The 11,403-nt window shown below is 42.7% G+C and overlaps 1 protein-coding gene across 2 annotated transcripts; it reads right to left on the bottom strand.

Annotated features, from left to right (window-relative positions):
- dohh (deoxyhypusine hydroxylase/monooxygenase) lies at positions 1 to 8,491 on the bottom strand. Of its 2 annotated transcripts, none has more exons than XM_084354309.1 (6): positions 8,403 to 8,491; positions 6,748 to 6,857; positions 4,922 to 5,089; positions 2,541 to 2,617; positions 1,542 to 1,797; positions 1 to 1,230 (listed from the first exon to the last, which is right to left on the bottom strand). In XM_084354309.1, the coding sequence occupies exons 2-6, from the start codon at positions 6,851 to 6,853 to the stop codon at positions 920 to 922; spliced, it is 918 nt and encodes a 305-aa protein (XP_084210435.1). In that variant the 5' UTR covers positions 6,854 to 6,857; positions 8,403 to 8,491; the 3' UTR covers positions 1 to 919. The 2 variants fall into 2 exon arrangements, with proteins under 2 accessions (XP_084210435.1, XP_084210436.1); XM_084354310.1 differs by having other exon boundaries at positions 6,748 to 6,854; positions 8,403 to 8,482.
- Between the last annotated feature and the right edge of the window lie 2,912 nt (positions 8,492 to 11,403).

Here is an 11,403-nt window from a genome sequence, read left to right as displayed (position 1 = left end):
TAAAATGTACACGGCATGATTTTAATTTGACATACAGCACACATCCGCTTATAAATGATGAAAGATACAGACTTAAAATATAACCTGTGTTAGGCATTAATGTTAGTCTTACTACAATTGTACACTGTCAATCTCTGTGGCAGATTACAGATTGCTTTCCCTACAATGAGGGCTGTGTACTACCCAACACACTGTAAACCCACAACCGAGAAGTCTCTTGATATTTGGCTTGTCCAAATTAGTTACACCAAAATGTACATCAGGCCTGATAAAGCACAGCGCAGCCTGGACCTGAACCAATGCAGCTCCAGTCGAAGAAATAGTCCTGCAGAGGTAAAGTCCTTCAACTGAAATGACCACATTGGCCCATCAGGCTTTTAACCCAGAGTGACCAGACAACGTGAGCCAGATGGAGGTGCTGTAGCTTCCACTTTGCTCCAAATGATTACAGAAAAGAAATACGCGGCCGAGAGGACAATAATTTAAAAAACACATCTGCCCTGAGCTGTTACACGCTCTACATATACAGACACAATATGCTGTGTTACTGTCTATTGTCATTGGCTCTGTATTTTTGCTGTATCTGATGCAGTAGTATCTTGGAGAGGGGACGCACACAGACGCACAAGAATCTGCTACTCCCCGTCCCCCTACAACAACAACCACACCCAAATCTAAGAGCTCTCTCCTGCAGCTCACCACTCTTGTCACGTTTGTTTGGGATATTACAGTTTCAGTTTTAATTTGATGTGCTGAGTATACTGTATACTGTCAAGCTTCATCCCAGAGGACTCTACAGTTTTATTTACATAGCACTGAGTCGTCCAACTGTGTTTGCTATATAAGGTAATACAATAGAACAGAGTAGAAGTGCTAAAAGAGATGTGAGTGAAGGCCCCTTTGGTTGTGACGCTGATGTTTAACCCTGTAACCTGACCAGTCCATCTGCATACTGGAACTGGTCACTGTTTTCATACTCCAGCATGTCAAGAGCGACTTCACAGCTCTCCTTGACAACACGTTCTTCGTCTCCACGGTAACGCTGCAGCACAGCGAGACACTCCTCTTTGCCTATGGAGCCAAGAGCCTCTGCCGCTTCGTGTCGGACCATGGGGTTCTCGCCGGAACGCTCCAGAGCTGCACTCAAGGCTGGGACCGCTGCCGGGTGCTGCATCTGACCCAGGACATAGCCAATCTCATGACGGAACAGAGCACTGGAGCATTGCAGGCCTGGAGACAAGATGGTAAAATATGTCTAGCATTGCTAACATCACAGGGCTGCTTCACTGAGAAATAGACTGCATTTCATTTCCTATTTCCATCATAATACTAGTGCAGTCAAAGTTCAGCTCCCGGGAGGCAGTGGGAGGAACTGAAATAGTTCTGGTGGTCCAGGACCATAATGCTTCATATGATGGGATTAATTTAATCTGAGGTCAATCCATGAAAATGACAACAGATCTTCAGTTACAGTTGTGTGGTTTTGTAACAACTGCAGTGATGCACTGAAAAAAACAGGAAGTTACAGTGTTGTATCCTACCATCTGCCAGGGCCAGCACAGCCTCCTCGTTGCCAATGTTACGCAGGGCAAACATGGCTCTGTAGCGTTCAAAGAGCGGCAGACTCTCATCGAGCAGGATGATGCGCAGCTCTGACACACTCTTCTTCACTGCTGGAGGGGCTGGGTCTATAGAACAGTAGGGGTTCTTATCTGTACTGGCATCATCGAGCTGTTTCTCTCCTCCACTCTGCAGCCACTCCAACCGACGGACAGCCAGCTGACATGTCTCTGCAACCTGCAGGGAAGCATGGGCATTGGAGGGGTGAGGGTGGAAAGAAGAAATAGGTTTTAGTACAGCAATAGAATTACTTGTTTTTGTATCAAAATTGTGATTTGAGATTAAGTTTTCTTTCATGCTTGGAACTCCAATTAGAAAATGAAAAATTACATCTCAGTTGACACTGTCTGGATTACAAGAGACTAGCTAGGACCCCAGCAAAGTTTTAGAAATACGTAAAATATTTCCATTTTCAAAATGCGCTGAGCTCCGTCAAAGAAGGTTTCTTCAGTGAAGGAACAGGACTCTCCATCAGCCTTCAGCACTATCAAATCTTTCATTTTTACTATCTCCTACATCCTTATCTGTCACTACGGCAGAGTGGAAGTCGTGTGACTCTAGCACCACTTGGCGATGCCTAAGCCTGCTCAGTCGTCCCCTTGGATCCACACTCTTCACATACATCTTGTATAATTTGCTTGTATCAGATATTCTGTCAATTAAATTAGCAGACTGTGATTTTGTTGTTCTGTTCTGTACATGCGCATTACTTCATGTCTGTCCACCCTGGGAGAAGGATCCCTCCTATGTGGCTCTTACTGGTGTTTCTTCAAACTTTTATTTCCCCCGTTAAAAAGTTGTTTTTGATCACAACCCTGTGATCAGTGGACATCCCACTCTACCTCCTGAGCCACAGCCGCCCAATTAGTGGCCTTGATACCACTGCCTTTGTAGTCACAGATCATGTGTTATGATCCTACCTCTATGACAGGATCCTGGCTGTATTCTTTCAGTAGGTCCAGAACCACTGCATCACCAATTGCTCCCAGAGCCTCCCCTAAAGACAGACATACAGTCAGAGTGACAAACAGGCAGAAACAGTGAGAGCCCTGTTGTTTCTAGCTCTCATGCAGCTCTAGTATTTGTATGCTGTATATTTTGCCATCTGGTACAGACTTGGTTGGAATTTAATCATAACTAACAATGAACGTCTTGATATCCGAGATACAGGAGTTCAATCTAACTTTGTTTTATAGAAAAAAACTATCAACATTTCAGTTGTGACTTTTGGGATCCTACCAGCTCACACATTTTTACTCATTTAATGCCACACAACACATCTGTTTGAGATGGCACTATCCAGGGGAGAGAGGATGGTGGAACTGGAGTTAAAAGGGCAACACCCAGAGTAGGGGAGCCTCAGAAATATGTCAAAACTCCAGCAACAACTGTTGCATATAGAACAACTTTATTGTTGGATCAACACGATTAAGCTCGAAGCCTTTATCATGGATCACATTAAAAACAACATTTAAATAGGCGAGGTATATAGGTGAAATGTCAGTAATAACATCAGCTAGCTGATCAGCAGATGTTTAAGTACATGGCCAGGTAGATCATCTGGACCAGCAGCACTATTTATATTCACTCTCAGCAGGATTTTTCTCACATCTGCTGTGGTTACTGACAGTGGCCGGTCCTCTGGAGGTGGAGTAGACTTCACAGCTGAGTCTTTGTTGAGGAGAGGAGAGCAAAGCCAGCATAAAATGTGTTCAGCTCATCCGGCAGCGTGGCCTCACACATGATGGGGGCGCTCCTGTGACATTTTGATTTGCCTGCCACATATCTTTAGTGCTGTAGCTGTTGAGGTCCCTCTCCAGTCTCTGCTGATTTCTCCTCGTTGTCTCCTTGATGCCAGCTTTCAGTCTTGCTCTGGCGGTGTTGTATGCTTCCTTGTCACCTGACTGAAAGGATAGAGCCCTCACCTCTCCATCCATGCAGGCCTTCTGGTTGGGGAATGATCTTAGTAGGGCTGAACGATTTTAGGAAAAGATCTTATTGCGATTTTCTGGCAGATATTGCGATTTCGATTTGATTCACGGTTTTCTTCAAATCAAGCTTCAGTGCAATATTCACAATGTACAGTAACATTAAAACATTAAATGCTATTACTCTAATGCAAGGATGAAAACTAAAGTTAAAAATTGCTTCCAAATGTATTTATTAACAGATATTATATATTAGATATTTATATACAGTTACACTGGCAGAAGATGCTGTAATTGTATTCTGTTTGCTACAGTGGGCCTGAGTATCATTTTCACCGGACTTTTTCGTCATACACTCGTCATGCAAATGCCTGTGGTTATTTTTCAAGTGCCGGTATAAATTGGTTGTGTTTCTGCTGGAAGTTGCAACTTTTGCAAAAACCGCAGCTTTGGCGATCACATGATCGCGTTGTCTGAAATCGCAATTTCAATCAGAAAACGATAAATCGGTCAGCCCTAGATCTTAATGTCTTTATGATCACCACGTCATCAACATACTTGCTGATATATGATGTCACTGAAGATGTATATTCCTCAAGACTGATGTTATCCTGAGTGTCAGCATCTCTGAGCATTTGCCAGGGATTGTTTATACCATTAACTTTCAAAGACTGTATATTATAGTACTGCATGTGCATTAGTCACCATAAACATGCTTCCTGTACCTGTGAAAATTCAGTCCCAGCCCTCACAAAACAAACAAAACAAGGTAGAACTGAACTTGTTATAATCTTAAAATAATCGTTCTGAGTTTAAGTCACTTTAACCCTGTTAGGAACTTGAATTATGGGGTATTATTTGTGTTGATGCAGGAGCTCCTTTTTCTGCTGCCATTCTCGTTGTTGGGCGGTTCTGTGTAGTATCAATGAAGTTTTATCACTTCTTGAAGTTATTTGGTCCTGCATAAAAATTGAGTGCCACAGATTTTGTTAAATATAGCTCCGGAACTGAAAAGCATACTGATTAACAACAAACCAAACCATTACAAGCAGTGACTTGTTTCAGAACCCAATGAATATCCGGCTCAATAGGTATCAGACATGTAGAAAACCTTGAAGTCAACATATTACAAATATCCACCTATGAAAACCAGTGAATGGAATTTTACAGAATAGGAACCCCAAGAAAGAAAAATAGCTATTGTTAAAAAAACATTAAAATGATTGAATGATAAATGACCATCTTTAAAGGTTTTATGTCTACTGTGTACAGTAAGTAGTCTGTGCAGTAGAAAAAGGGCACTGCACAATATAGTGTGTGTGTGTGTGTGTGTGTGTGTGTGTGTGTGTGTGTGTGTGTGAGTGAAAGTTTACCTGCTTCATGCCTGACCATCGGCTCCTGCTGTGTATCTTTGAGTACAGCAGTCAAGGCTGGTATAGCCCGTCTGTCCTGCATCTGTCCCAGGCAGTAGGCCAGCTCATGCTTCAGTAGGGCAGACTTATCAGTGAAGGCCTTACTGATCCATTCGATAGCACCAGCACCTGACACACAGGTTACAGCTTCAATCAGATCACACAATAGAAGACATCACAGAGATTACAGATTACAGAGATGTGGATTAGACCACATGCATGACCAGGAGACACAGCAGATTTATTTACCCAATACATAACCAAGAGCTCAACTACCATGCAACAATAAAGGATGCCTCTGTCTACGTCTGCATTTCATGACAATTCAACAACAAAAAAGCCATCATAAACTCCACTATTTGTTTTACTAATCTGGACATTTTCTTCGTTACTTCCCTTTGTTGCCTGTTGCAGTCATTCATAAACATATTGACACTATAACAACAGTGAGTCAAGGCTGGGTAATACTGACGTGGCTGTGGTCTGGGCGGGTTGTTTTTTCTCCCAAGAGTTCATAATGTCAGTGGTGATTGTTAATGGTGAAGACAATACAGGTCTTTACAATAAATCACAGTACAGGCACAAGGCTCGGGGGGGGGGTCTAGTTTTAATGTGACGACAATTCCTTCATGTCTCTCACTTTTTTCAGTCAAAAAGATTCAAGTGCATTGTACTCATTGACAATGTCTGATGGAATTAAAATATTGATTTGACTTTTCTTTTGTTCGCTCTATTTGCATTTAGTAAATTGATAAAAATAAACAATTATTATCTATATTTTTGAAAGCATTCTTAGTTTACAGCATCTTTCACACCTGCCTAAAACTTTTGCACAGTACTGTATAATTAATATATATATCTATATAGTGTTTTCATTGAGTCCTCATCCACCATGCATTGTGGAAAGTTTTTTGCTCTCAGTGACATCACAATCACCATCAGTAAATAGCGGACCCTGTCTGGCTCTCACTCCGAGGACGGATGCTGTCTTCCGGGGGGAAGTTCACTGAAGACTTGGTAGGGAGGGCTGGCTGACCATTGCCCTGACTTTAACTCTTTAAATTTGGTAAATTTCCCAGAGACAGTAACTACAACAACAACGTCTTGGAAGACGACAAAGACTTGTGAGTTTCAGTTTTTTGCTCTAAATCACGTCGCATAATCATGGTCAGTAAACAGCAGGAGCTGCCTGGCTCTCTCTGCCAGGGACAGACGCCATTTTCTAGGCGGAAGTGTGACGAAGAGCCAGTAGGACAGACAGGATGACTGTGACATTTCTACCTATGAATTCTGTATTATTTTCCTTATACAAGATGCTGAAGACACTGCACCTGCTTTCACATTACCGTTTGGTCCTGTAACGTTGCTTTGTTGGTTGAAGTGTGGGACATTTCTCTTAAATTTGATTAGTGAAGGGTCTGTTTAGTTGTCACGCTGAATGCCATCAGACCGACACACTGGTGTCCCGCCCTGCTGGCTTACCCTCTCACACAGACATCGTCTTGCCTCTGTTACCTCCACTGGCGGGTCAGAGGCTGAGGGAAACTGTCCCCTCATTCCACCCCTGTAACTTTCACACAGACGGTGAAGCAGAGTATCTCCACAAGAGTCCCGCCTTAAAAAGGCAGTGTGAATGGGGCTCCTCTCTCCCTCCCTCCCTTCCTCGTTCAGCCTCTCTCTGTGTCTCCCCTGTCTGTATAGTTTGCCTCAGCAGACCTGATAGTCTATTTGTTGATGATATCATTTCTTACTTTTTTTTTTGTCAGTGTTTTGTGGGCATGTTTTACCTCCTAGGTTCTTCAGGGTGAATAAAGCTCGGAACCGCCGGGTCAGGTCAAGTTCTGGGTCCACCAGAACCTGTCCGACTGCTTCCACCTGCTCAACACCAGACATGCTGCTACATTGGGAGACAAACAGATGGATTAGGTTTACTGCATAATGATTCCTTTCCTGCTTTCATCTAAACACCTTACTTCAGCTGCTGCTTCTCAAAACAACTTCCCCCTTTAAACATGTTAAAATGATGTGCTTATTAAAAAGGTAAAGCTGCAAAGATTAAATCGATTAATTGACAAATTCATCAGCAACTATTTAGATTATTCTTTTTTGGGACTAATTAATTGATTCATTGTTTATGGTCATATTTAAGAAAATAGTCCAAACTTTAGCGTGAACATTTGCTGATTCGCCTCGTCTTAACATTATAGTGCATTGATAATATGTTGGTTTTGGACTGTTGGCCAGACAAACGAGGCATTTGGGAAATGGATTGAGATTGTGTACCGTTTTGTGATGTTATTTCAACCAAACACTTAAGAACTTAATCTGCAGATAGATGATTAACTGTGTGAATCAGGCCTTCATGGTGGAATTGCTGCAAATAAAGCCACTACTGAGGAAGAACAACAAGAAGAGGAGAAGTGTTTGGGCAAAGAAACACAAGGAATGGACATTAGACCAGTGGAAATCTGTACTTTGATGAGTCCAAATTTGAGATCTTTGGTTCCACCCACCATGTCTTTGTGAGACGCAGAAAAGGAGGAGGAGGTGTGACGGTGTGGGGTGATTTATTCAAAATTCAAGGCACACATCATTCCTAGTATTACTAAGGAATGTCACATCCAGGTCAGTATACCCATCTGCTGTTGCTTGTTGGGCTGGAGTTTGTTTTGTTATGGTTTCAGCATATGTGTTTAGCATGCAGCACCTTTGAGGTTACTCTGTAGAATATTCTGGACAGTACTTGTCATTATCTTGGAGTGTTGCAATAATAATAAACGTGCATTCACGTTTGTATTTGTCAACGTTTGAGCAAAACAGGTGAGAAGAACGACAGCATTGCCTGTCTGGAAGTCCAACAGTGCAAGAATACACGACTACACAAACACTGGACTAAAAAAAAGTTCAACAAACGTCAATATGGGCCACAATAAGCTGCCTTCACAGTTGACCTTTAAATCAAGAAAGCACTGAAATGTATAAAAAATAAACACGCCTCGGAGATTGTAACGTCAGATATGTGGCTTTCTGATTAGACCTCTGACTTTCCCTTTAATTAATACTTTGAGGTTTTGTTTAGTGCGTTTGTTATTACTGTCATCTCATGGCTAGTCTGTAGTTGGTCACTGTTTGCGCTATATACCGACTGAATATTGTAATGAAGACTTTGATTATAAATAAAGCTTGTAGGTGGAAAAGAACAAAAAGAACTGCCATCACACCCGCCACGTATCGTTACCCTACAAGGTATCGTTACGTTACCAGCTGTTGTTACGAAAGTCTGACTCGGACCAGGCTAACTGTTAGCTTCCTGTGTTGTAACTTGCTCACCTATCTACCAGCTTATGGCTTATTTAATGTTAACGATACAGAATTCAAATACACGAATGCCAACACCCGACAGAGGAGAGCAGAGCCTGCCGGTGCCAGGAGCCGCACAGACCTTCAGCGTGGACAGGTTTTGTTCCTCACAGATCCTCACAGGTCTCCCCGGCTCCTGATGCGCTGCAGCTACACGCGGCACTGTATTCTTCTTCTTCTTTGCCCCTTAATAGCGGTTGGCAAACAGCTTTTATGTGCACTACCGCCACCGTCTGGACTAGAGCATGGATCAGAACAGTAACTACACACCATATAAGCCCACATTAAATTGTCCTAGGAATTCCTGTGCTTTCTTAAAACCTAAAACTAGCCCTGAACCCTACATCACCTGAGCTCCTCTGCAATATGTGCCTTACACCTAGCGTTATTTGATTCATTTGGAGTGTAGCTGTAAGACTTTTCTTTCTCAACTATACCTAGAGCAGATCAAAACCACATGTTCCACTGTCTCCTGACGTCCACAGTGTTCACATCTGTAGCATGCTTACTCATCAATCTTAATTTAATGTTCAGACCTGTGCAAACAGACCTCATCCCTGATATGACGTCTTCCTCCTTTTCGTTTCTATTCATTTCCTAATTTCTCCTACTTTCCTTTGAATGCTGTGGTAGTATTGGCCCTTATTTCCTCTATCTCACTCCTTCTGCCATTTCTTCTTCATTTCTTATTTGATTATGCTTACGCACATGATTACCAGACGTGTCTGTCTTCCTTACTCCTTTTGCAAATGTATCTGGGTCCGTGTACGTTTCGTTAGTTTGATTTTTCCTTTAAACCGAACTGTCAGAAAACGAAAGTAAGCTGGTAATTTGGTTTTCCGTTTCAAACCAAAAACCAAAAAACCAAAATTCAGGCTGGTTTTTTGGTTTTTTGGTTTTTGGTTTTAAAACGAAAAAACGAGGAAACCAAAATCAAATTACGGTTAAATTTTGATTGTCTTTTCGTTTTTTGATCTTAAACAGCACATTAAGGCCGATGACTGACCGGAAGTGTCTGAACTTCAAAATAAAAGCCCAGTGAATTAAGTTTTAGCCGTAGACAGTAGATGAATGGCCTATAAAAAAATTCTTCTTTGTAAATGTTGTGTTTTGAGCACATTAATACATATTCAAAGCTGTGTTTATTTTTACACATTAGCGACAAGCTCATCGTTTAGTTCATCTTCTCCTCGCTGCGCTGGGTCTCTGTCTCCGCTGCGCACGCTGTAGCGCTTCGCTTCCATTCAGTCAGATCATTTTCACAGCGTGTTCTGCCGCCCGTCTCCGGTCCCAACCGGGCTGCGGACACGGAGCAGAGACTGTCCGACAGGCTGTCCCTCTTTGAAGCAGAGGATGAGGTCAGCTTCACTCCCGCTTCTGATCTTAAAAAACACTGAACTTCAAAATAAAAGCCCAATGAATTGAATTATAGCCATAGACTGTGCTGACTCAATCCGACCCTGAGATCTCCAACCCCGGGCGTATTTGGCAGGTGGCAGCGACCCCTTTACGGTTCTTTTCTACTGTCCTGATCGTCCCAGCTACACCCAGGCGCAAGCGGGCAAGAGGACTTCTTGTCCCACCACTCTCAGGAGTTGTAGTGGTAACTGTTAAGTGTGGCCTAATTGGCAGCTTAGATGAGGGGATCACCTCCGCCGTGCGTAATAGTCGCGCGTAATGACAGCTCTTCGCCGGTTAAACACAATAAACTGCGCGACTTCTTGCATGTTTGTCTCATGACATGGTGGAACCTACACAGAGGTATACAGACAGGTGGATCAGGCGGCAAATTGATATGACAGCTGGTTCAGGACGTCTTCGTCCATTTATGGATAAATATGGAGTGGAAGTTGGTTCGTAGCTACATTAACTGAGTGTTAGCGTCACACAGCATTATTATATGCCGAAAACAGTGTAGGCTATTACTGGCTTTGTGTGTGCCTGACAGTCTTATCAATGAATCTACAGTTATCCCACTAGCCTACAGTATGTCCGCCCATTGCGAAACTCATTCCGTCGCCAGCAAGCATACAAATCATAATAGTATCATTGTTAAGATTATGTCAGTGACAGACTTCGTTCCAGTGTGATGTTTACAGGACATTGAGTGTAAATCCTCTCTCCACACTGGAGATCCAATCACAACCTTTATTTTCTCCTTTTAAAATCCATGTTGTTCATTTACCAAAAAACACCAGCAGGTGTCGCACTGCGAGCATACCCTCAAGGTCATCTCATCCGAAAAGTTTCATAATTTTTATCCATACTTTGTGCTAAACAGTTTAATTACTACACATGTGGAAGTCTGATTAAGTGTCATAATTCCTCTCTGTAAAAAAAACCAAAAAAACCAAACCCACCTCCCTCCACCTCACATCCATTGAGTCTGGAGTCTATAGGCAGCCAGCTCACCTGTGAGGCCTTTGCCTTGAGAACAAAGGAGCTGGCTGGCCTCATCCACAATTGTTGAGCTGTGTATTTGATGTGACTTACCCATTTCTGTTCCACACACACTTAGTATATTTAATAGTTAAAGAAGATTATTGATGCTAATTTCTACCCTCTGTCATTACGCGCGACTATTACGCACGGCGGAGGTGATCCCCTCATCTAAGCTGCCAATTAGGCTACACTTAACAGTTACCACTACAACTCCTGAGAATGGTGGGACAAGAAGTCCTCTTGCCCTCTTGCGCCTGGGTGTAGCTGGGACGATCAGGACAGTAGAAAAGAACCGTAAAGGGGTCGCTGCCACCTGCCAAATACGCCCGGGGTTGGAGATCTCAGGGTCGGATTGAGTCAGCACAGTCTATGGCTATAATTCAATTCATTGGGCTTTTCCATCTGACTGAATGGAAGCGAAGCGCTACAGCGTGCGCAGCGGAGACAGAGACCCAGCGCAGCGAGGAGAAGATGAACTAAACGATGAGCTTGTCGCTAATGTGTAAAAATAAACACAGCTTTGAATATGTATTAATGTGCTCAAAACACAACATTTACAAAGAAGAATTTTTTTATAGGCCATTCATCTACTGTCTACGGCTAAAACTTAATTCACTGGGCTTTTATTTTGAAGTTCAGAC

Source organism: Pagrus pagrus, assembly GCF_965226575.1.
Source record: "Pagrus pagrus genome assembly, chromosome: 6".
Lineage (NCBI taxonomy): Eukaryota > Metazoa > Chordata > Actinopteri > Spariformes > Sparidae > Pagrus > Pagrus pagrus.
This window is presented reverse-complemented; position numbering and strand designations above follow the sequence as displayed.

Coding starts and splice junctions, on each gene's coding strand:
- dohh (XM_084354309.1), bottom strand. CDS start 6,853: ATGTCTGGTGTTGAGCAGGTGGAAGCAGTCGGACAGGTTCTGGTGGAC. Junction 5,090..6,747: donor CACCCTGAAGAACCTAGGAG/GTAAAACATGCC, acceptor CCTGTGTGTCAG/GTGCTGGTGCTATCGAATGG. Junction 1,798..2,540: donor GCCAGGATCCTGTCATAGAG/GTAGGATCATAA, acceptor GCTTCCCTGCAG/GTTGCAGAGACATGTCAGCT.